This window comes from Styela clava, chromosome 11, assembly GCF_964204865.1.
Source record: "Styela clava chromosome 11, kaStyClav1.hap1.2, whole genome shotgun sequence".
Taxonomy (NCBI): domain Eukaryota; kingdom Metazoa; phylum Chordata; class Ascidiacea; order Stolidobranchia; family Styelidae; genus Styela; species Styela clava.
Genome location: NC_135260.1, coordinates 4,240,486 through 4,267,399, shown reverse-complemented (window position 1 = coordinate 4,267,399; position 26,914 = coordinate 4,240,486). Strand labels below are relative to the sequence as shown.

Genomic DNA, 26,914 nt, shown 5'->3' with positions numbered 1-26,914 from the left:
GTATATCTGAGATGAACTATGGTTAATTTTACATAATCAGTTGGCCGGATAATAGGCAGGTTTTGTGATATTACAACACTTTCAGGGGACCTTCGTCGAACTCCTGAAACAGCCTTATCGAACCCCATGGGTTCAATCGAACCCAGGTTAAGAAACACTTGCTTAGGTATTTAATTGAATGTTGCGTCGTCCTAGATATTAGTCGGAAGTTTGACTTTGCTCATTTTTAACATAGTAGTCAACCAGAGAAGTACTATAAATATATTAAAAGTTATTCGAATTGTCTGGCGCAGAAGACTTAAATTGTCAAAAGCACCAATTTTGTCATACTACACACATACAAACATATATAGTAGCATAGTATATATTTCAACTATTAAATTGATCACATTGCTTCTACAGCAAAGTAGATTCTTCATTTTATATTTAATCGTATTTAGCTATATTACCATGGAAAAAGTAGACCAGGAGAAAAACAAAAAGAGTAAGAAGGTCGAGATAAAAGTTGAAGATCAAACAATTGACGACAAAGGTGAATGCATTTCTATTTGAAACTACACAGCATAAATCTCACATCATGTTAAATTATTATGTTTTGCAAACATAAAAAGAATAGGTAGTTGCGTAAAAATAACATCAACAATTTTTTTTATGAATGAAATGCTGGTAATTGAAATTTTATAGTACTTTTATGAATCGCTTCATGTCGTTTCTATCACGACGACTCGGGTCACTTCTGACAAGAAAAGGTATTATTATGTATCGTATGTGCAAATACTTATTGTTTAAAAACAATACGCGAGGAGGGGGCGTGAGGCAAGGTCCCGGCATAATTGACTCGTCCACAAACAAAGGAATATAAATATTTAAATTGTTTATTTATAGATGAAAAAGATTTTGGTCATCCGACATTTGACACAAAACTAAAAACTGAAGATGAAGTTCAGCAGACTGAAACGGTGACAGGTAGCTATGATATTCTTTAAAATCGCAACCAGAACTGTGCGTGACATATTTTAACAGGGGTTTTAAGTTGATTTTTTTTTAAATCGAACTTGGATTGAAACTGTTGGTCTTTATTTTTAAACCAGAGATAGCGTCAGTTTTTGTCAATCCAGAGTCTAGAGTCTAATTCAATTTATTGTCAAACGAGAGTCTTTCATATCTTTTGTTAAACCGGAATCTTGATTTTTTGTCAATCCGGTCTGCAGTTCAGTTTTTTTTTATCAAACCGAAATTTGTGCAGTTGAAGTAGTTATTTACCTTGTCAATCGGAGTCTTGATTTGCAGTAAATTTTTTCAGTCGAATTTTATCAAACCGGGATCCAAATTTGGAGTCGAATTTTATAAACCGGGATCCAAAGTTGGAGTCGAATTTTATTAAACTAAGATCTAAAGTTGGAGTTGATTTTTCGTCAAACCGGAGTCTGGAGACTGAGTAGTTCGGATCGACTTTTTGCCGCGCCGCTGTCGGAAATCGAATTTGTCAAGCCTGAATCCGGAGAGTCCGGATTTGGAGTCTATCTGTTAGTAAAATTGAAGTCTTAAATTGGCTCAAGCTGTATTCGACGGAAGCGGGGTCATCAAAGTTTTCGAATTTACTGATTTTGTCGAATATTTTTTCGTATTTTCTTTCAGTTATTGAACAAGTTGAAGATAAATTGAAAGCACAAGGATTCGGCAAAGGTAATCAACAGTATTTTAGCAACTTTATTTTCACACTTTCCAAACATTAGATTAATGATAGCTTCATGCATTACTGATGAAAATGCGCTCACACGCACATTCAAATACCTAACGACACACAATAAATTGTTGGAGATATTTGTTTTAAGAACGCAATTCAAAGTAGGTGAATGCCGATTATAAGACGCGTTCTGGACTCTGACAATAAAAAAATAATTGTCTATGTTATATTAGGATATAAACAGAATATTTGACTCTTGCATGTATATTGTTGCAGGCGCCGAAGCTGTTGCTGAAAACCCGGATAATCGACAATTAATGCAAGGTATACGAAGAAATATTGACTACAAAACTATAATTTAGTTTTCCATCGGCTTTCAACCGCATTACCATCCTGCATTATATGCGGGAAAAACAAAAATTGCAAAGCTCTAGTACACTCTCAAAATAATTTTGTATCCCTTTGGTTCATGTACATCCAAGGAGCGTTGTCAGACATGGACAGATTGTCTTTTGAAACGTCCTGATAGTGCTTTAAAGTGCCATTTCGGGTGTACAACCAAGTGACTGCTAGCAAACAAACTGAACTAAGTTCGCCATATGACAGCAACCAGTGGGTTTGATTATTGAACTTACCAATATAATCTAACACGGGGGTCACCGAGCTTTTTTGACCGCGGGCCAGGTATGGCTCAAACTGTGTTGAAAACGGGCCGGAAAAATATTTTTGGCAATGCAATACAATAAATTTACAAAATTTGGGAAATCCATTCAATTTATTCAACAATATAAATTCTACATTTCTGAAGACTTGAATATTAAATTTTATATCGCAGAATATAGATCAAGAACATCATAGCAAAACAAATATAAAATATACAAGATTTCTAGACAACTATCCTAAGGTTAGCTGTTAGCAAAACATTGCTGTCATGAATATCCGCATGTAAGCAGTACAAAAGTTTACGTGACTTGTGAAATAGGAGCAGTACGCGAGAGATTACAGTCCTATTAGCGCAAAATGAACATTTGACGTCAATTTTAGCACAAGAAACGTAAACAGCAACAGTTTCGCCAAAAGCATGTGCCATGAGTGCATTTTTTACAGAAAACGTTGCGTACCGATAGAGAGTTTTAGCCTATTTTATCACAGCTATTTCTAGACTAATTTTTGGTTACTGCAATAAACTACAATTTCTAAGTAAGCAAAATGATGGTTGACTTATTTGATTCATACTCTAATCTCCGAAACACAACCCAAAACTAAGAATAGCATTCAAAATCGCGTGAACGATGTATTGTTTACATCCACGACTGAAAATCTTCTGAAAATCTTCTGAAAATCTTCATTTTGCAACTTGCTGATCAGCCAATGTTACGAAATAAACAAGAAAGTCAATGCTCGGGGAAACATTCCTTTGTGTTATTGCGGGCCAGATGAAAGTACGCTGCTGGCAGTAGTTTGTTGACCCCTGATCTAACATATCGATTGTGGTTCCATTGAGGAAAAAAATCGTTTTTCAATTCCATGGCAACTATCAAGTTTAATTTAGCATTATAGTAAGTTTACAGGTCTTTAAAGGTGTTTACCAATTGACTTTGGGTGAATGTTTTGATTGAAGTATGAATTTTTTTATCAGAAAATTGATTATGTTTTTTTTTTTAATTTAGTATTACAAAATATTGAAGAACAACTAAAGATATTAACAAAAGCGGTCGCTAACCTTCAGCGTGGTAAGTCAATCTAATATTCATAAAGTCTAAAAATCTACGTATTCAAATGTAATCTATATGCCGTACTGTCGTGAGCTTTATAGCATTGTTGTAAAACTATTGAAAACGTCTGATTGAATTTCAAGTATTCATCTCTGTAATACTATATAATCATGCGGTGCACTATTACTTCTAGTCATGTTACAGTCAACCCTAATAGGCCAATTTCCTCCAGTGGTACCGATAACATTCCTTCCTGGCATTGTTTCAGATGCTTTACCTCCGAAGCAACCAGCTGTCACAACCGATCAGTCACAACCGGGAGAGGGAGAGATCGCCTCATTGTTACAACGAACAGAGACTCCAGAAGCCCAAGGACCACCTGACAGTCATTCATCAGTTAGCTCTGTACGATCTGCCGCACACCGTGGACCCTATTTCGATCGATGTAGTCTTTTTTAATTAATCCTTAGACACGGAATGCAAGTACGGGTTAGAAATTATTGTTTTATTTTAAGTATCAAATAGTCTTCCCTTTCAACTAATGTGTTATAGCTTTTATTTTTTGTAGTATTTGTAATGTATTAAAGAATATTTAAAATGCAATTGGTTTCGTAACTTTTTTCGTGACTTGCCTAGGCTATTTGTATCGACGCAAAAGCAGAAACATTTCGCCACCAAGTCGCCGATTTACCCTCTTATCCTTGTTATAATTGTACAATACCTTTTCATTTTAATAAAATGAAAGAGTTATTGAAGATAGTAACGCATTGAATGCTGTTTAAAAGAGACAGCCCTTTTGCGGGAAAATTGGGATTGATAAAGTTTCAACCCGAAATAGAAACATGGGTAGTCATAGCACGGAAGAAAGCAACCCAACACTTACATAGTTGGGTTTCTAAGTGAATCGATATTTTTACTTCACACGAACACAAATGTATTTCCGTAACGTTTCCTCTCACCAAGGTCAGACTTACGCAGAATACGTATTCGACATTTTATATGCAAGAATATATTTTAGAACGTCATTGGAATAGAAAATAAATCGTTTAAAAATAATGCCTTCTATATGCAGAACCAATGGGTGATATCGGAATATTCTAGTCAAAACCTGTATTTTATAACTTCCATCTGTATTTCACTGTAAAATAATATTTAAATTTATCGGCGCGCCGGATTGTGTGTACCAATGTGGAGGTATGTTTGCGTGAAACCTATGGGCAGGGGGATATTCACTTGGCTAACACAGACAGTCCCCGAACACGTAATAGAACTGAAATTAGGAAAATCGGGTAACATTATGACCTAACCCTAACCTGGTACACACACTACGGGAGTATCAATTTATAAAGGTTACTAAAGTACAAATCGTCCAAATAAAAGAAAAGCAAACATAACTTACCAATATAATAAATACTAATATAAAGCAATAAATAGACTTCAAAACCTGTATTTTCTAACATGTACCTTTCTTTCACTTGTAAAATAATATTGCGTTTATTACGCCACACAGGTGGAAATTGCCCTAACGAGGGAACAGTAAATATAACTTGCGGTGGACAAACTTCAAAATCTGTTTCTAATAACATGTAGATTTATTTCATTTGTATAAAAGTATTGTGAGTTCATCACGGTTACAAATTGTCCCGGAAAGCATAACTTGATTCCTGAGGATATCATTTCAAATTTTAACTACAATCGAGAGGGGTCGACGATAGACAGAACTAAAAATCTGTAGTTAGGAACATTTATTTGTAATTCATTTGTAGAAAAATATTGGGTTTATTACGGTTATAGAAGTACAAAATTGACCCAATAGAAGTACGGTAGACTTGATTCTGATAACACCAGTATTTTATATTAACATAATATTGTGTTTACGGCGGTTACAAAGGTACAAAACGTCCAAATAAAACAACAGAACAATGTTGAAATACAATCCTGAGTGGTTGATACAACGGAGAAAATTGCCAGCCTAGTCAAAATAAACTATCAGTTGGGGGTTCGTGCGACTAACTAACTTTTCTTGTTCTGTGCTTTGATGTAAGTTGATCCGTATGCGTATAATGCGAGGGTTCAGTAGCAGTAAATTTTCAAAGGTATTCACCCGTGTCAGTCTGAATCATCATCATATTTTAGCAGGATATAAATAAACATCGATTTGTAGAATCAATCTATTTTTAACGAGATCATGTTTAAGTTAAGCATGAGCAACTACGAATCACTAACTGAACGGGTTACACACCGATGTAGTCTGTTAATCTAAATCAGGGTGGTTTAAACCCGGGCCCGCGGGCCACATGTGGCCCGCGACGCATTTGCGCGAGGGTAAACAAAAAATCGCATTTGGAGTTGTTTCGTCATAAAAAGAACCAAAAAATAATTTGATGTCACTGAATTTTGATCACTGATCATTTTGGCAACCATCCTGAACAGTATTACAAAAATTTAATAATTATGCTCCTGTATCCCAAATTTGGTAAAATTCGGTTATCAATCAGTATGCAGTTATTTGTAAGTTATTTTGTAAACATGAGGTTGAAGAGAAAAATGACCAATTCAAACTAATTTTTTGACTGGATATGGGATACCATACCATAATGCTTGCTTAATATGTCTGCAAGTTAGTAAGTTTATTAGTAAGATTTTTGCGCGTTTTAGAGAGTTTTTGGTGGTTTTTGCACGTTTTAGCTTGATAAATGACAAATCATGATCAATGTGTTTGGACAATAAAAGTGTTTGTTTTGTATTGCACTGTTTATCCATTCTAGGCATTATTGTGGCCCGCGAACAATATAAAAATAATAATGTGGCCCGCGAGGCCGACAACCTTGGACCAATCTGATCTAAATAGAGGAATATATCATGCGATTAAGTGGAAACGCCCTCGAGAATGACAACAAGTAGATGGAAGCCTATATCTCCGCAGTAGAGCCAAGTTAGATTTTGCAACATTTTGAGGTTTCGCGAAAATCGCATTCCTGTAATAACTTAGTTCTAAAACTGAAATCGGACATAAGATACTATCTGAAATTAAATTTGAGCCCGGTACAGCTTTGATACCCGGACTAAACGATCGAACCCGGTCTATAATAACGGAAGATCAAAATAGTCTACTCTGAAAAAATGTGATATAAGCTACCTCGGTTTTATTGGGACCATATGGGGCTGTTATATAATGGTAAGTTATTGTATTGAGAGTATATAAGTGACAATGAATCACTTGATTGAACTTGTCACGCATCAATGATTTGGTCGACATTGTCTAGTTCAGGTGAAGGTACTTTCAATAAAACAGTAGCCGATCTTTGTACTACAGAGCGTTTGTTTGCAACTCTTTTATCAGTACCCTTCAAATTTTCACTTGAAGGCCTGAGGTGTTTCATAATAAAGAAGAATCCAACAAGAGTCGTTTAAAATATAATTCATGATTACACTTTGTCGAAAAAAACGCCCTATTGCAGTTTTTCCCAAACTTTTTTCTGCTAGCGCCCCTTTGGACGACTTTTTAACTAGCAAACGCCCTTTTTAATAAAAAGTCAAAGCAACTTTATTCTCCATTTATCATTAGTATAATGTGAAGGTTGAGTCTAGTGAAATGCCACCATCTTGATAATATCTGGCTTTATTTCAGTCAAAAACAGTTCTGAGTCTCCTTTTCTGACACTGTCGAGGGAATCTCTCTTGATATGTAAAAGTGCGGTCACTGCACTAAATACTCACTCTACCAAGAATGAGCTGACAAGAGCAAAATTAAAACCTTTAACCCGATCTCACTCGTGAGGATATTTTAATTTGATTCTGTTCCCAAAAAGATGGAATACTGAACATGAGTTTGGAAGTATAAACCCAATGATAGTGGTGCATTTTCGCTTCTGGACATTCAGAGTTATCGAGAAAGAGGAAACCAAAAATTTCTTTACTATTCCAAAAAAAATTATTCAATCTTATTTGTGCTTGAACTTCTGTTTGCGAATGATTATACTCATTAGTTTTGCAAAATTTCCAACCACCCACTTAGTTTTCTGCTGAAGCGCACCCTTTGCTATCAGGACATGGGAAGAGTCCAAACGGTGAATACAGAACATTACGTGTTCGTGCTGAGAAAAATCAGGACATTCCTAGAGGGATTGATAGAGGTGACCAGCAGTGGTTCAAGCATGACGAGGCGACCCCCCATACATCAAATCAGACACTTGCTTTCCTGAGAGAGACGTTAGCAGTGACATCCAGTAGGCGCCTTAATTATCGGACTGAAACCGCTCAGATTTTGATATGTAGGGAGTTCAAAGAACAATTTGTATCAGAACAATCCTTAAACGATTGATGAACTCATGGCTGCGATCGCAGAAATAAAAGGGAAAAATACTTAAAGAAGAGTGATTGATAATGTTGCAAAAAGAATGCAATTGCCGAGTAGGGCATTTTGAACATATTATAGAAACAACCAAATTTTTGTGCAAAACGTCCTAGATTTTTCGACACTTTTGGGTACAAACATACGCAAACAGGAGTGCAAGTTTAGACAAAGTTGAATAATTCACTTCATCTTCGTAAAAGTAATCGAGAAATTGATGGTCTCGTTTTTGGGGACCACGCTGTATAATAAAAATTGGTTACATATGCTGCTCAATTCACTGTATTCGATATTTCGAACTTACGCAACACAAATGAAAACCGACTTTAAAAGGCTAGATCTTTGCCTTTTGCCATATTATGTATTACTTATGTAGCATTATTATTCACTTTGGGTACCGCTACCCTATTGTATCTCTTTCGCCCCCGTGCGGGGCGATATCGTCAACGTCTAGAATCAAATCACCAATTTATTGTACACCCATCTCCATAAATGGATTGAAAATTCAATTTTTGCCCAATTGTTTAAAGAGCATTGATTTCAGAGTCAAAATGCAGAGTGCTATATGAAACAAAGGACATTCTACACTAATCGCTGTATGTGAATATTTTTTGTGAATTTCCAAGCGAAAACATGAAACAATTAATGAAGTGTTGCTATCCTACTCGCATTGTCGGGAGAAAGTCACAAAGGTATTTATAACTATTAGATTTAGGTGTGGTATCTTACCAAACCCATCTCTCCTAATTACACCCGGTCGCTTATTGGACACGGAATGTATGGATCGTTTTGCTAGTTAAAGGTGCTTGGAACCAAGAGTTGTGAAATATATTTCAGTCTAGTCGAAATCACGGCTCTGACACCGCATACTTCTGTACCATACCAAACAAAAAACGAGAATATCGGTCAGAGACCGAAGACTTATCGATCGAAAGTTAGGGGATTCCCCAAAACAGCGTTCTTACTCCATAGTGACACCTTGTGTCCCATCACTAATTAATTAATAACTCGCTAATTATACGACATAATTCATCCAAAATCAATAGGCTTCTGGTCCGACATATGATGAATGCACATGCAAAATCTGGAGCAGATTCAATCTCGCTTTCGTGAGATATCGCGTGCATCAAACAGACAAATACCTATCAACATACTTACCGATTAAAATCGATAAGTAATAAAATCGATAAGTAACATTAAGAACACATACTTAAATACATTCCTGTCGTAGTCTGTATAATTTGACCATTTACAAATACGTCACTGTGACGTAGATGGCACAGTCATTCTGGTAGTTAGAAATGACATATGCAAAAATCCTTCGGCCACACGAGCTATAATTACGATTACCCGAAATCTAGCAAGCTATTGCAACGATCCGGATATGAAAGAGATCGCTGTCGTTAGTAAGTTCTTCATCGTCGAAGTAGATGCAATTGCGAGCGATGGTAGGTATATTTTGGCAAGCTCTATGATGTGGTTGTGACGTCGTATTCATCTAATTGTGACGTGATTATCATTAGATAAATAGAGACAACAACACCGGTATCCTCAGCAGCGTCACATTTGCAAAGCGCACAGGGGGGGTTGTGAAATCACAACATAGACGTTTGCGAGCGAAACATTTTGAGTGAGAAAAGCCAGTGAACATATAATCCACCAGCACTTCCAGTGGTGTTAATGAAGCAGAGTGAGCCCCGCAAATTTCAAACACCGCTCTAATTTTGAGGTGTGCTCCCACACTTATATTCCTGACTTGAATAAGATTGTAGTTGAATATCCAGAAAGTGGCGTATGTGCCGGCACATACGATCAGTCAAATACATAACATTTGAAAACCTACAGATACTCTAATCCATAATAGCGCTTTTGAAAAACCCCCAAAGTGAAAAGCTGGCAAACAAAGCTCATAAGTATTGTACAAATATTCAGCCCGTCGTCGCGAGGTTTTTAATTCAATATAGGACAGTTTACTTACCCATTTAGCTTAGGCCGAGTCAATGCAAATATGGACAATGAAGTAATAAACGAATGTTAATCATTTCCAGAAATATAGGAAACTTATCAACGTTCCGCTTTCTCGCCATTCTCTTTGTTTTGTAATAAAAATGAACTGTGTAAACCATAAATATTACCGTCACTTTTGATAGTGATCGTACGACACAATCACGTCAAAAAGACAGTGCAAATGTACTGAACAGGGGCGTAGCCAGATTTGCAGTTGTCAGATTAGACAGTATTAGCCAGCGGTTTCAGAAAACCTTGATTTTCAAAAATCGTGGGGGTCTAAAAAGATACGAAAAATTGCTACGCATGATACAGAAAATGCTTTTCTTGCATTCAAAAGTTTTTGCTTCATTAGGAACGTCATGTATGTAGGATTTAATTGTGTATATGTTTATGGTAGTTTATTAAGATATTATATTAAATGTCGAATATAAATATTAGTCGGATGCTTGACTTTGCTTATTCATGTTCGCATAGTAGTCAATCACTAGAGTACTATATAAGTAAATTAAAAAATAGTCGAATTGTTAAAGCAGACTTAAATTGGTAAGAGCGCCATATATTTTCATACTACACACACACACACAAACACATATTAGCATAGTACATACCCCAACTAATAAATCGACCGCATTTCTTCTACAGCAAAGTAGATTTTTCTTTATATTTAATTGCATTTAACGCTCTAACATGGAACAAGAGAATCCGGAAAACAGCGAAAAGAGTAAGGAGGTTGATGTGGAGACTGAAGACCAAACAACTGAAGACAACAAAAGTACATGCATTTATATTTGAAACTACATAGCAAAATCGCACATCATGTTAAATCATTATGTTTTGCATAAATAAAAAATTTGTAGTTGCATTAAAATAACAACAACAATTGTATGTAAATGAAATACTATTAAATATAATTTTATAGTATTTTTATGAACTACATCATGTCTTTTCTTCTAACACAACTCGGAAGCTGACAAGCAATGCTATTAATAAGTCATATGTACAAATACGCGCTGCTTGAAAACAATAGTAAACCATACGCGAGGAGATGGGCGTGCGGTCCCAGGGTAGTTGACTCATATACAAACAGAGTTAGTACATTGGAGGTTTGAGGAAATATAAATATTTCGAAATTTTGTTTATTAAAGATGATAAAGATCTTGGTAATCCAACATCCGACATAAAACTAAAAACTGAAGATGAAAGAGTTCAACAAACTGAAACGGTAACAGGTAGCTATGATTCTCTTTAAACTCAAGTTGGACAGTGCTCGTCTTATTTTAACCGTGGATTTGGATCGATTTAATTTTCAAACCGAACTTAAATAGAAGTTGATAGTTTTTGTTAAATGGGAGTCTCAATTTAGAGTCGCTTCAGTTGTCAACCAGAGTCTCAAGTTTTATTTTATTAAACTGCGATTCGGGAGTTGCAGTCGATTTGTTTAAATAACCGGAGTTGGAGTCAATTTATTTGCTGAAACAAAATGTCGAGTTTTTTCCATAAATGCCCTGTTCGGAGTCGGACTCTAGTTGTTTGACAACCCGTGGTCTGGTGGGGTGGTAGTCGATTTGATTTGTCTAATCAGAATCCGGAAATTGTTTAATTATTAAAGTTGGAATCGATATTATTATACCTTGCAGACGCCAAAGTTGTTATGATCTGAGTTCTTTTTTATCGATTTTTGTGTCAGTGATTCCTACGACACCTAATTCCAAGTCATTAATTCTGTGAAACAAAACACTTTCCCTTCAATCAACACCCAGGCACAAGTATTACGGAGGTGAGTTTGGATTAGAAATATATTTAAGGTTTGGCTGTGTTCCACAGACCGAGATCTTATACCTATTTTCAAAAAAATAATATTGGTGTTTGCCATTCTTTTTTCAACTTTAAACATAAACTATTTTTACAGTTCAAGAAGAGAGCACCATTGTCAAAGCAAAGACTCGTCCATACTACCCAGGTAAACATAGTACTTTTGTATTTTCCCTATTCCGAATATTTACTCTTTCCTGTTGTATTTAGTGAAATCGCGCACAAATATCTATGATTTTAGATTTTATACCAGGCATCTCTTCTTTCTACGACCAGAAAAAAATAGCACACTATGTCTATGTTGTTCTATAACGCAGAAATAATTTTGCCTCAAAAGCGTGTATGAGTGTTATCATGTTAATCAATCATCAATGTTTGTGTTTCTAAGGGAAGCTTACCAAACATGACTCAAATGCCATATATGAATTTGGGTACGTAGAAAAGCGCATAGCTTTAAAAGAAAAATCCCATGCTCATTTTATTACAAGAGGTATAATTGGTTGAATAGGCTATGACGAACGGGAAAATAACTTATTTGCTTAGTTTAACCCGCTGCAAATTGAGATTTCGAACTTGTAATTTTATAATTAAGTTTAATATGTTGTTAAGATAATTAGGATATTTCGACTGATATGTATATATTGTTGCAATTGCAGGTGCTGTTGTTGAAAATCCTGGTCCGGATAATCGTGAAATAATGAGAAGTGAGAAAAAATATTGTTGCGTTAATTTTAGTGGCTATAAGTATAAGATATAAAGTACTCAATTTATATCGAGCAGCAATATCAACAATCAAAATCGTATTCTGAAATGCCTGTAGACCAATGAAAATACATTACCGTCATTGTAAAGTGTTATTTCGGATGCACATCAAAGTACAGTGTTTTATTTTCTACGCGTATAGTACGCTCTTTCAATGCCGAACTTCAAGTTCAGAATAAGGGGGTGCGGTGCGTATTATGCATTGACATTGACATAGCCACAGTTATGCTGAAAAGTACATGCGTATTATCTATGGGTACGTATTATACAATAAAAGTATGGTAATTGCTGACTAGCAAACAAAACCAAGCGTGCCGTGTTACTGAAACTAATTAACAGTTTGAATTACTAATATGGGCTAACATATCGGTCGGTGTTTTATCGAGGTCTTCATGTATTTTGAAAAGATAAATAATTTGATAAATTTCGATACTCCTGTACTATGCAAATCAAGATGGCGAACACCGTAACGTTGTGTGTGTACCAGTTTAGGATAAGGTTATAATTTCAAGTACAAATATTACGGGAATCACCTCGCTAAACCCCGAACTCCTAATAAAACTAAAATTAGGAAAATTAGAATAAAATTTCATAATTAATGGTCTAACCATTGATCCATCTTGGTCCGGGTACTACAGGAGTACCCAAATATCATTGTTGAAGTATAAGTTACCCCAACCGACAATATTATGTTTTACATTTAGTGTTACAAAGCATACAACAACAATTGAATGCGTTAACCACAACAGTCGCTAACATTCAGCGTGGTAAGTCAATGTCATATTTGTAAATTGAAGCTGCGTTTTTCTATATACCGCGCTTCGTAATTAAGGCTGGGCATTTCGAATCGAATCGAATAGTAAATTATTCGAATCGGTTCAGAACGAAATTTTGAATCGCCGCCATCTTGTTTTTTTCCTTTCCGCCAATTATCGAGATAAATTTCTCAATTTTTTTTATTGAAGCCATATTTTTTCAAGGTAATTCTAACATAAGAGTCTTTTCTGTATTGAGTTATTAATGAAAACGTGTTTTTTATTGTGTGTGAACGCTAAGCAATCTGTCTGAGTGATGTATTTTACGTTTCTAGTAATTTATGTTTCTGGAGGACCAAATACAAGAAAAAAGTTACATACAATTATATATCTCCCAAGTATCCGAGATTCGATTCGATTCGAAAAAAATATTCGATCCGATTCTGAAATCATCAGGTATTTGAAAATGCCCAGCCCTATTCGTAATACTTGTATTGCTGTTGAAATGTTGTAAAAGTAGGTTTTAATACAGAACATATGATTGCATTTTAAGCCTTTCTCTCTCCACTACTATATAATAACGGTGTGCACTATCGCTTCTAGTCAAGTTACAGTCAGAGTCGTATATGGCAAAATATACCGCGCTAACCAGAAATTGCGGAACCAACCCAGATACGTCAATAAGCACCATGCCGTTCTTTTGCAGATAATCTCACCTATAGGTTTCGAATTCACCAACCGCGGTACCAATAATCTTTTTCCCTGTTGTTGTTCCAGATGCTGTACCTCCAAGGCAACCAGCTATAGCCCCACCACCTCCTGGGCCATTAGCTGTTGATGGGCTTCCGTTGCAACCACCTGGTAATGAGTTACTACAAATTGGCCCTGCGGAATGTGGTGATCTAGAAATCGCTGGAGCTTCGGGCAGCAATGAGTTGGCCATAATGTTACCAAGGCCATTGGCAATTGGACCACCACCAGTTGAAAATCGTCTTTCCAGCGAATCATTCGGTTTAGGTATACAGGGATCGCAAGCAGGAGCTTCCATTCCTGGGATCCACCCTGCATTGCCAAGGGGTTCTAATGCTGATCCGGTTGATGACGACCAACCTCCAGAAACCCAACGTCCGTCTGACAGCCTTCCATCAGTTATATCTGTACGATCTGCCGCGCCCCGTAGATCCAATCTTGATCGGTGTAATGCTTTTTAATTTACACTTGGACACGGAATCACGTTCAGGATTAGCAATTATTGTTGTTTTATTAGTAACAATTCACATTTCCCTTTGAACTAATGTGTCATAGTTTTCTTTTTAGTAGTATTGTAGTGTATTTCCAGAATATTCAAAATGGAATTTTTCCGTGTCAAAATATCCGCCATTATATGGCCAACTAACTTTTGTGTCCTCAATAAATTTGTGTATTACTTTTTCATTATAATAAAATGAAGGAGATAATTGAAGATAGTGAGGCAATAATTCTGTTTGAAAAAGACAAGCTTTTTACGGGAAAATGTTATGGTGACCAGCGACTGGTAAATATGGTTGAATGTAATGAGAAAAGCCCAAAGACTTATTTTGCCAAATTGTTTAGAGCGTATGTACAATGGTATTCATAGCAAACTTAATTCATCGCAGATAGATGAATGCAGCCTTGCTTTGATCTATATTTAATAGAATGGGTCTCCGATCTAGGAGATCCTCATCCTCAATCGTTTTGTATGTCTGTCTGTTTAGATGTAGCGTCTAAACCAGGGGTCGGCAACCTTTTGTCGCTCGCGGGCCAAAATTAAGGGCTGCAAGACATCGGCGGGCCGCACATATATTTAGAAAGTTAAAAATCGAATGGATGACCGATAAATCACATTTTATCACACAGATCAGAAGTTAAATTTTAAGCAGCGCGCAAAGACTGACCATTTGAATATTTTTTGCGTCCTTAAACCATTTGCACTTAGCATCAATTTTTCTGCGTTTTGTTGCCATTTGTCTAAATTATAAGCTCATTAAACGAGTAATTGTGAACTATATACTTGTTACGTTATAATATAATTTAATCATAATTCGTAAATTCTTTTGCGTAAAGAATATTTTCGACAAAACAGCTATAATTTGTTACTATAATTCAGTGAAGCGTCCGGCCCGCGGGCTGTAGGTTGCCGACCCCTGGTCTAAACCCTAGTAAAGTGTGCTTCATAGAAAGTCCGGGTTAAGTTTTGTTTCAGTGGCAGCAGTGAAAAACGCACCGATCGTTGAAAATATTTCCTTTTCACACAAATCTTTGCCATTTCTTCATCAACCAATGCAAGTTCCGAGAATGCTACCCTCTGTGGAAGAAAATACTCTTTCGAACAAAAGCCGTCTTTATGAACTATCTCGATAGTTTACAAACTGGAGCCCTAGGAATTTTAGTAAACTTCTTTCGATTATTACTCGGAGCATAACTTTAGCACATGGATATCGATTAGACGCACAGCGCTCAAAATGAAATGGGAGTTTCATGGCATCATCCCATTATCGTTAGCAGGGTATCCCAAAATTTTTGGGCCGCTGAGCCCTGTTTATGAATCATATTTTTGACGGACCCCCGTCTTATGTCGTCTCTATATCTGTGCCTATCCAACGAAGAAGAAGAAAGTTTCCTTTAACAAAATAAAACTCATGAAGGTCTGAACTAATACATACTAATGTCGAATAAAGCCAGGGTAACGGTAACTTGATGAGATTATGATTTGTTTGTATGTGTTTTAGACTCTTCCCATATTGTTGCAGAACCCCGGATTGGGAAACCTTGTGTTAGTGAACCTGAAATGACGCAACCTCAAAGAAATGGTGGAGGGAGATCCGCACCGCCTACTGGCTTGTCAGTCTGTCTGTTTGTCCAGCTTTCACGTCCAAACGGATGAAATTCTTTACATGGGTTCTCCTGTCACCCTAGTATGGGTGTCACCCAGAGTCAGGATTGGTGTTTCGTTTCGATGGTGAAACTTCATTAGACATACTTGTTAGCGTCAATTTTTAATTTATTTCACTGTTTTCTCAGATACAATTTCTACGATTTTCGCGAACTTACAATGATATGCAGATTTCTCTAATTGAAAAAAAAAACAGTTTTGACATTTATTCAAAAATATCATTAGGAATGTATGTGGAATAATGAAATATTCGGTTTGAAATAATATTTTTTCCCCGGGAGTTGGGCGGTATATACTATATGCAGAACCAATAAAGTGAATGAAATAAACTGAACAAATGATACCAGAATATTCTTGTCAAAACCTGTATTTTATAGCGTTCATTTGTATTTGAAAGGAAGTGAATAAACAATACCAGAATATTCTTGTCAAAAGTTGTATTTCATAGCATTCATTTGTGTTTCATTGTGAAATAATATTTAAATTTATCGGCACTCAAGAATTGTGTGTACCAATATGGAGGTAACTAATTTTGTTCGCCCACTTTACATCAATTTGTATATATGAAGGGACTGAAACTCATTGGCAGGGGGTATATTCACTTGGCCAAAACAGACAGTCCTCGAACGCGTAATAGAACTAAAATAAAGAAAATCGGAATAAAATTATGGCCCAACCCCAACCTGGTACACACACTACGGGAGTAGCAATTTATAAAGGTTACAAACGTACAAATCGTCTTAATAAAAGAATAGCAAACATAACGTTGGCAAATACCAGTATAAAGCAGTAAACAGGCTTCAAAACCTGTATTTTTTAACATATACCTGTATTTCAATTGTAAAATAATATTGCGTTTATTATGTAAATATAACTTGCGGTGCACAAATTTTAAAATCTGTATTTTATAACATGTATATTTAGTTCATTTGCAAAATAATATCGATTTTATAACGGTTACAAAGTTCTAATAAAAGAACAGTAAACGTAACCTAATTCTGCGGATACTAGTGAAATGTTTAACTTCAATCTAGAGTTGTTGGCAGTGGGCAGACTTCAGGTTATGTATTCAATAACATGTATATATATATATATATATAAATATTTATTTGCAAAATAATATCATCACGGTTACAAATTGTCCCCAAAACGAGCGGTAAAAATAACTTGACTCTTGAGAATATCAGTTCAGAGTTTAACTTCAGTCGATAAAGGTGAAGTTAGACAGTATTAAAAATCTATAGTTAATAACATTAATTTGTATTTTATTTGATTCTGGTAACACCAGTATTTAATTTGTAACATAATATTGGGTTTATTGCGGTTACAACGGTCCAAAACATCCAAATAAAACAACAGAACAAAGTTGAAATACAATCCTGAGTGGTTGATACAACGGAAAATATTCTCAAAATAAACTATCAGCTAAGGTTGGTTGCGACTAATTACCTTTTCTTGCTCTGTGCCTTGATGTGAGTGGATCCGTATACGTATAAGGCGAGGATGCAGCATCAGAAATAAGAATGAATGTTCTATTTGATTCAACAGTGTTTCTGCACACTGATACACATTTATTACTGTAACCTTCCGTCTAAATAAATAAGTGTTATCCAAAATTAAACTACTTTGAAAGTTATTCTACCGTGTCAGTCTGAATCATCATCATTTAGCAGAGTATAAATAAACATCGATTTGTAGAATCAAGCTATTTTTAGCGGGATATTGTTTATGATAGGCATAAGTGAATATGAATCACCAAAATGGTCGGTCAGTGTCTTTTGCTAACTCAAATAAAGCAATTAGTTATGCGATAAGGCGGTACGCCTACGAGAATAACAACCAATAGAAAGGAGCCTATATCGCTGTAACAGAGCCAAGTTAGATTTTGCATCAGTTTGAGGTTCTGAGAGAATCGGAATTCTGATTGTTTGGTTCTAACAGTCAAGCCTGAAATGGACATAGATCCTATCTGAAAAATCTAAAACCAGTACATCCTTGAAACCCATACCAAAAGATGGCCATTAGTCTATATTGACGGAAAATCAAAATAGTCCACTTTGAAAAAATGATATACGATACTTCGGTTTTACGGCGACCATATGGGACTGACTGTTAAATAATATTAATAATTGTATGGAATGTATATAAATGACAATGAATTGCTTGATTGAACTTGTCACGCATCAATGATTTTAGTCGACGAGTTCAGGGGAAGGTACTCCCATTATAACAGTAGCCAGCGCTCGTTTGCAACTCTTTAAACCAAGGGTATGCAACATGAGGCCCGCGGGCCAATTGCGGCCCACAAAGAAAAAATGCGGATACGCCCGAGAATAGCAACCAATAGAAAGAAGTCTTTATCGCCGCAGCGGGGCCAAGTTCGATTTTGCAACATTTCGAGGGTTTGAGGAAATAACGCATTTTTAATAGTTTACTTCAACAGTCAAACCTGAAATTGACATAGATACTATCTGGAATCAAATTTGAACCCGATCGAACCTGGTCCATAATAACGTAAGATCAAAATAGTCTACTTTGGAAAAAATGTGATATAAGCTACCTCGGTTCTACTGCGACCATATGGAACTGTTATATAATGGTAAGTTATTGCATTGAATATATATAAGTGGCAATGAATCGCTTGATTGAACTTGTCGCGCATCAATGATTTGGGTCGGCATTGTCTATACGTTTAGTTGAAGGTATTTTCCTTATAAGAGTAGCCAGTTTTTGTTCATATACCGTACCAGTGCTCATTTGCAAATGTAAACCAAGGGTGTAACACCTGCGACAAAAAAAAATGCGGCTCACAAAGAAAAATTGTGCGGCTTTTTTGTGCTTGAAACTTCTAGAAAGTCCATGTTATATAAACTTGCGACCCGCGGCTTCTTTCAGTTATTTGTACCTGCCACTGTTATATTAAAAGGTGCACACCCCCGCTTACACAGTATTTTTTCAATTGTTACTTAAAGGCTGGCTACCTTGCTTTAGAGTTCTTTCATAATAAAGACGAATCCAGCGAAAGCCGCCTTCAAAGGTATTTTTAAATAAAGTTGGACGAAATAACTGTCATTTTGGCTCTTCTGAAGTGTGTGTGCCAATATGGAGGTAACTAATTTTGTAAGCCTTCTTTATATCAAGTTGTGTGAGGAAACTAAAGCCTATGGAAAAGGGTATATTCACTTGGCTAACACTGACAGTCACCGATCTTGTAAAAAAACTAAAATAAGGAAAATCGGAATAAAATTATGGCTTAACCCTAACCTGGTACACACACTACAGGAGTACCGTCATTTTTATAGGTTTCCGAGCTTTCTCCGGCATGTACAAGTTCCACTGGTATTTGAGGAGTTACTATTTGCAAAATAACCCGAATCTTACAAATAAGGCATTGCCTACCCGATTTATTATATCTTTGGTTAAGTAAGCTCATATAACAGGAAAATCATGAAATGCCTTTCAATTTTTGATTTATTTAGCAGTAAATATAATATTTTGTGGCTACAATTTCAAAATATTTGCATTGGTTTGATATTTAACTAGGATACTGAAATAAAGGATGATTCATTGTACAAATAGTGCAAACATGCTTGGACAACACATTAAAATCTACTTTACATGCTTTCTTCACTTGGCCCTTTGATACTTGGAACATTGTAACCCTATTGACTGTTAACATACATTACCAAGAGTTGGCCATCGATAAAACATACTAGTTGAGATTTATTAATGTTGATTTATGCCAGGCGCATACATGGCTGTCCCTTGAACTCGTAAATTATAGAAATAAAATGGAATGTTTGTTGAACGCTTGAGCGACCTTCGCCCAATAAAAAATGTAAAAACGCGGTGAAGCGCGGAATGGGCCAGAACAAACTGGTTGTTTAGTTACAGTGAGCTTTTAAATACAGTGAGATCGTTACAGAGTGTTCTTTTTCGAGTTCAATTTTGTTGAGATTAGCGGGTTCTCCCGTAGTATGTGTACCAGGTTAGGGTCAGGCCATAATTTTATTCCGATTTTCCTCGGTTTAGTTCTATTACGAGTTCGGGACTGTCTGTGTTAGCCAAGTGAATATACCCTCTGCTCATACTGTCATAGGCTCTTGTTCTTTTACACAACTTCATGTAAAATAGGCGAACAAAAATAGGTACCTTCATATTGGGTCACATACTTCTGGAGCGCTGATTAGCCTGAAGTCCTAGATTGAAAATGGAGGATATAATTTTGTTCAGTTTTTTTTTATCAAGTTAGGCTTTGGACATAGTGTAAGTTGTAATATGGTTTGGGTCTGTGACAGCCTGACCGTGTGGGTTACTGAGTGATATTGCAGAGTTACTGAGTACATACTTGGGGTAGATGGTTGTTAAATTACTGCACTAGAGAAAACTAGGAAAATGGTTAAAGTTTTTAATTTGGCGGTCTTATTTTGTGTATAAGAATTCGCTCAAATCAAGTTCTCGTTTACCCAATCACAAGTAACAACTTATCTCCGAGCAGGGTCACCTGCGAAAAGTAAAATCAGAAATCTTCAGCTCTGCTAGACTAGTGGTCTCCCTTCTACCCAAAGTTTTATTTTCCCAGAAAATGTTTTTAATTTTCCGTAATTGCTGTGGGGAGCCCATGCGTTCGGTACTCCATAACTTCACTCTAATTTATTTCGTTGCACTTTTTCGCTTTCTGGAAAAACCCATAAAATGTTGTCATAATATTTAAAGTAGCCAAAGTGTGTGTATACTGACGTCATCAAAATACGTCATAAATATTTCGTACATAGATAACTAAGTTAATATGTACCCGGCGTTTCAGATTACTCTGATTCAGCATTTCTACCGTAGCCAAGTGTGTGCATACTGATGTCATCGTATTCATAATACGTCATAAATATGTCGTACAAGGATAACTAAACTAATATGTACCTAGTGCAGTGTTTCCCAACCCGAGTCCGCGGTCTCAAATGAGTCCGCGGAGCGTTTGAATGAGTCCGCAACGAGTCAGAAATTCACTGCGGGCGCAAACGTTTTTGCGAAACTTAACCATCAGCCCCGATTTACGTTAGAATTTACATAAAACATAAAAAGCAAGTTTATTCATATAACATTAATCGAGTCAATAATTTCTGGATACTGAATAGGTAGGGCTTGGCATATATTCGAATATTCAACTATTAGAATGGCAATTTATTATTCGAAAATTTGGTAACAGGTGACGCGACAGGTCACTTGCGCGTCATTTAATTAAACGATTGGATTTAATCGATTGGAGTTAGTTGTTGTTCGAGAAATAATTTTTCTGGTAGGTGTCAATGGTGGCAACCTAAATTTTCTAAATTGAAAAGCGTCAATACAAAATACTGAAAATAAAACTGAAACTACCACCAAGTTTTTTAAAAATGCTATTCGTACCAGGGCATTTCCCTCAGAATTCTTTGCTTTTCTACAGGGTCTGCAACTTCCGGCCCGCGGAGCAATATAATCAGGCCCGCGACACTTCTCTGAATTATAGTAACAAAACAGCTGTTTTTACGATTATATTCTTTACGTGACAGAATTTATTTTGCGGCACGTTTAGCCTAAATTATATCATAACCGAACAAGTATATAATTCACCATTACTAGTTGAATGAGCCTATAAATTAATTATAATTAGGCATTCAAGGTCAACAAAACGCAGAAAAGTTGAACGCTAGGTGCAATTGGTTCAATATTCAAATGGTCAAATCTTCGGGCGCTGCTTAAAATTTAACTTCTGATCTATGTGAAAAAATGTGATACATTGGCCAATGGTCATACGTCCGGCTTTTAACTTTCTGAAATTAGGCGCGGCCAACCAATGACTTGCAACCTTTAATTTTGGCCTGCGAGCGACAAAATGTTGCCGACTTCTGGCTTTACTGTTGTACGAACGACTCATATTTGTCGATTTCACAAAAATACGAATCAAAACAAAATATAATCGGACATTTACCACGCTTTTTTGGGTCCACGGATTGCCATGATATTTTCTGAATAGTATTGCTTTTATTTCGTCAACACAACCGCAGATGTAAATGATCACAATTAAATTAATATTAAAGCAAGGCGATGAATATTTTTTATTTTTATTTTCTAATATACTACTTATATTTTTAATAAGTACTAAATCAAGTTGTACAACGGCGATAACAAATTCGCAAGATCGCAAATAATTTATATCAAAACTAAATGTAACCGGGCAGTATATTCTCACATTATTATGTTCGCAGACTGCCGTGGCATTTAAAAGAAGTAATGCTCTCATCTTGTCATAAGTCAACGCAACCGCGAGTGACCATGAACACAATTAAATTAAAATAAGAACACATTTTAAATTCTTGTCGTTGTCAAGGATTGAATATTGTGCGACAGTAAAGGCCGTTTATACACTAAAAGAAGTCGGCCCTTTTAACAAACGCGTAAAATTGCATAGCATTTACGATTTTGAAATTCGGTAAAATTCTGTTGTGTTTGGTTTTATTACTTCTTCACACAGAGTACGGTTGCAATAAACTCACGTTGAGTCCGCAAAAATTTTCGCCAGTGAGAAAATAGTCCGCGACCAAAAAATGTTGGGAAACGCTGACCTAGTGTTTCGGATCACTTATAGGCAATTAATCTGATTTCAGCCTTTTTTTTCAAGTGTGTGCATACTGACGTCATCAAAATACGTCATGGTTATGTCGTATAAATAAGCTAACATGTACCTGGCATAATATATTACTAGGGCTATTACTCTGAATCAGCATTTCTGCAAGAATTAGCAGCTAAGTAATCATCACGTTCTTTGATTACGTAAAACTAACATAATTTAACGATTACAACATCCGAGATACGCGTTGCAAATGCCTTTTTTATTGGCTTGCTAATCATTTATGTGCCCGCGCAAAGGTTATTGCAATTCATACCGAATACCGAACTAGGGTTATATGAGTGCAAAGTCAGAATTTCACGTTCTAGTTCCAAACTCAACATAATCGGAGTTCGAAGCAGAGTCACGGGAGTTGTAATTCAAAATTGTATTTTCAGAAAGTTCTGAAAAGAGGGTATCTGAAATTTTCCAACAGACTTGAAATAGCGAATATTTTCAAAAACAGTCAGACTACGACACAACTACAACATCCTAACAATAAGCAGAATAGCAGTACATAGCTTGTAACTTAACAAGAGAAATATGAGTACAGTAAATTGCTTCCACATTTCAATGACCTTCAACATAGCATGAGAACTTACGACGTACATTGAGGAGTGTTATGTACATGTCTTAGCGTCGAACAATCAGATTACGACATAGTTCAAACATCCTAACACACACTGTCACTAAATGAAATATATATGAGTAAATTGCGTCCGCATTTCAATGACCTTTAACCTAGCATGAATACTTTCCCTGACATACATTTGGAAGATTTTTGCTTTAATGATTGAATAAAGTTATAGCCTTATCATGGCTTTGGTTTTAGTGGTGCAGTACTGAATTTAAAGTTTTTGAAATAGGTAAATTTTTAGATAATGGATAAGTTCTCTACGCCGCCGAGCTTGTATAATAATGTCAATACGATAAAGGCTCGTACTTGTTAGCTACTGTGCCTGGTCTCACCGTAACAGTCTCTCTATTTTGACACTATTGACAAGTAAGTATTTGTTATATACTAACAGACCTGTTCTCAACCAGCAGTGGCGAGATGCAAAAGTTAGATCGAGCCCGTTCCTGGAATCTGGGGTAAAATCATTGATTTTTGTTTCAGACCTTAGACGTGCACCACAGCTGACGAATAGCGTTGTATTTGTCGTTTCAAAAATTATGTAAAGTGTGTCATGTTTATATAGCTTACGCATACATACATTATTGGTACTCCCGTAGTATATGTAATATGTTGGGGTTCGGCCATATCATTCCGATTTTCTTTATTTTAGTACTATTACGAGTTCGGGGACTGTCAGTGTTAGCCAAGTGAATATACCCCTTGTCCATAGGATTCAGTTCCTTTAAACAACTTAATGTAAACTAGGTTAATAAAATAAGTTATCTCCTTATTTGCACATACATTTCTGAAGCGCCCACTTTTTAGAATGAGAACCTGTTGTATCTGAATTCGATACGAAAGAGAATCCTTTCCTCAATTTTTGTTTTAGACGTTAGACGTGCACAGTAGCTGACTAGCGTTATATTTGTCGTTTGAAAAGTTATTTAGGTCTGTTAGATTCATTTAAAGCGTTTTCCGTTAAGCTAGCTTACGTAAGGATATACATATGTTTTGAAATGACGGAACCTGTTGTTAGTGAATTCGATACGGAAGAGAACCGATCAAGAGACAAATAAGATGTTAGGAACGAAAAAATAATCAACCGTTATACTATAGGTCTAGTTAAAGCGTGTCCTGATGATGTAGCTAACGTAGTGACATACATACATTTTATGAAATAAGAGAACCTGATTCAGTGCAAAGGAAAACCGTTCAGCTGACGAACAGAGATATTTTTGTCGTTTCAAAAGTTTTGACGGCTCATTAGTTTCATTTAAAGCGTGTCATGTTAATGTAGCTTACTTAGTAGACATATATATATATATATATATATATATATATGATTTTGAAAGGACAGAACCCGTTATTAGTGAGTTTGATACAAAAGAGGACCCGTTCCTGATTTTTATTGTTGACGTTAGACGTTCACGCAACTGAGAACTATCGCTATAATCGTCTAAAACGTATCCCGTTGATGTAGCTTACGTAGTGATATACAAATATTTTTTGTAATGAGAGAACCAGTTGTTAGTGAGTTCGATGCAGAAAGGAACCTGATCCTAAAATTTTAAATCCTACCACTGATTATGTACATGATATTTTGAAAGTCTATTCGATTTATGTGGAGCGTTTTCTATTAATGTATCTCACGTGGTTCCATACATAAATTTTCTAAAGTAACCTGGTGTTGGTGAATTCGATACGAAAGAGGACCGATCGACCGTTCTTGATTTTTGTTTTAGACGTTAAACGTGCACGACAGCTGACGTGTAGCGTTATATATTTGTCGTTTCCAAAGTCATGTAGGTCTATTAGATTCACGTTTTTTCAGAGTTTTTGCAAGGTTTTCGATGGGATTTTTTTAGCTCATATGATATACATATACATATATGATATACATATTTTTTCTGAAATGACCTATTGTTAGTGAGTTCGAAGCAAAAGAAAACCCGTTTCACCTCTGGTTAACAACGTGCTAAATTTACAGCATGACAGAGCATTTTTGGTTACGATATCCAATTACATTCGGTCGTAAAATCTTTCAAAATCAGTAAAGGTTAATGAGATCTGTCGTTAAATGAAATTCCGTAAACGTCACTCAACGATGCAATTTTAATATGTCTCTTTAACTCTTGGGGCGTTTCCGTATCTTTTGAATGTCGATCCCATAACATATTATTGCAAAGATTTTGCCTGACCTGAATTGAAAACCTTTCAATCAGAAAAAAAAATTATAAATAGAAGTTTGCGTTTGAAGTCGTTTTAATTTAAGATATTAGTGCGTTTTGGTATAAAGCTGGGGTGTACAACCTTTTTCTTCAAATGTCCGCATTTCATTTTTGTAAACTTCTTCGGCCGCCAGTGAGATCGAGGTCTTTTATTAGCTATATTTAATTGAAGTATTTGTTTTTAGTGATATATATTGACTTGACTCTACAGAGGTGAGCAAGGTTGTTAGACCAGGGGCCAAACATTTTGCCTATATAGACTGGCGGGCCATGTGAGTGTGACGTAAAAAGTTACTTTTTATAAACAATATTTACAGTGTTTCAAAAGCAAAAGTGGGAACCGATAATTCTCGTGCCCAAACTAAATTTAATCGCAATTACAACAAATTTCTTGCGCTAATCTTCAGCTAACACATCAAAAGTTGTTTGCGGCATCAGGCGGGCCAGATTGAATCATCCAACGGGCCGGATTTGGCCCGCGGGCCGTAGTTTGCCCATGCCAGCTCTAAACCATTTGTGTTCATTTAAACCAATATACCTAACAAAAGTTTCTAAGGGTGGCCAAATATTTTTATCGAATCGAATAATTTGATTGAATACGAGATATTTCAATAGTTTAATCTGTATTTGAAAGAGAAGCCGGGCCACTGAGAGTCGGGACTGGAATTCGCTAGAAGTTACTGTTATATAGGTTGTTAACTGCGCAATGTACTTACTTTGTAAATTATGTTGCACTTGCTGATATTTTTTGCCAGAGTTCATTACTCTGCGGGCATTCGATCTTTGCAGATTCTTCCTATTTCAGGAGTATTACTAATCCTTGCGCCGTAGCGGACATGAAAATTGAATATTCTATTCTTTGTAAAACTGGTTGTTTAGTCAGACAAAGGCGAAAGTTGTTACGATCCTAGGCAACAGAATTATAAATTATGGAATAACTGAAGAATTTGTATTTTCGACAATAAAGGCATTTGCTATTGGCATAGCCAGAGGGTCAGCTCGTAGGTTATGAACCCTTGGTATAAAAAGCTAATCCACAGAATGGTATGTGAGAACAGTATAATTAGTTATTGGAGGGAAACGTATTTTAAATGAGAAAAAATAGAATGACTCAATACGTTTCAGAATGTCACTGCTTCTATTTTGTAATTTGTTACCGAAATTAAAAACATAGCATAGCTTTTGAGTTTTCTCTGAACGTCCTGCTCGTTGAATATCTGCGAACTTTGTGAAATATCAATGAATGTTGCGTATACTATTCGATGATATGGATTAAAATCAAAAGACTATTGTTTACCGATTTTCAGCAAAGTGTAATGGTTGTAGCCTGGCCAAAATGAGAACAATTCCTGCTCGAGGGTTGGTTTCGATGATTTCAACTGCTTGGTAATATCCCATGTATAATTGTATAAAATAAT

The 26,914-nt window shown here is 36.0% G+C and overlaps 2 protein-coding genes across 3 annotated transcripts; both read left to right on the top strand.

The window, feature by feature from the left end:
* Positions 1–406: 406 nt before the first annotated feature.
* On the top strand, positions 407–3,999 carry LOC144429509 (uncharacterized). Its single transcript, XM_078117572.1, has 6 exons — positions 407–532; positions 886–966; positions 1,639–1,686; positions 1,964–2,011; positions 3,358–3,420; positions 3,671–3,999. The coding sequence occupies exons 1-6, from the start codon at positions 451–453 to the stop codon at positions 3,859–3,861; spliced, it is 513 nt and encodes a 170-aa protein (XP_077973698.1). The 5' UTR covers positions 407–450; the 3' UTR covers positions 3,862–3,999.
* Positions 4,000–10,406: 6,407 nt separating this feature from the next.
* LOC120347874 (uncharacterized) lies at positions 10,407–14,483 on the top strand. 2 transcript variants are annotated; one of them, XM_078117584.1, is made up of 6 exons: positions 10,407–10,538; positions 10,912–10,995; positions 11,676–11,726; positions 12,235–12,282; positions 13,045–13,107; positions 13,873–14,483. In XM_078117584.1, exons 1-6 carry the CDS (start codon positions 10,454–10,456, stop codon positions 14,304–14,306), a joined length of 765 nt encoding a protein of 254 aa, XP_077973710.1. In that variant the 5' UTR covers positions 10,407–10,453; the 3' UTR covers positions 14,307–14,483. The 2 variants fall into 2 exon arrangements, with proteins under 2 accessions (XP_077973710.1, XP_077973711.1); XM_078117585.1 differs by lacking the exon at positions 13,045–13,107.
* The last annotated feature ends 12,431 nt before the right edge of the window (positions 14,484–26,914 follow it).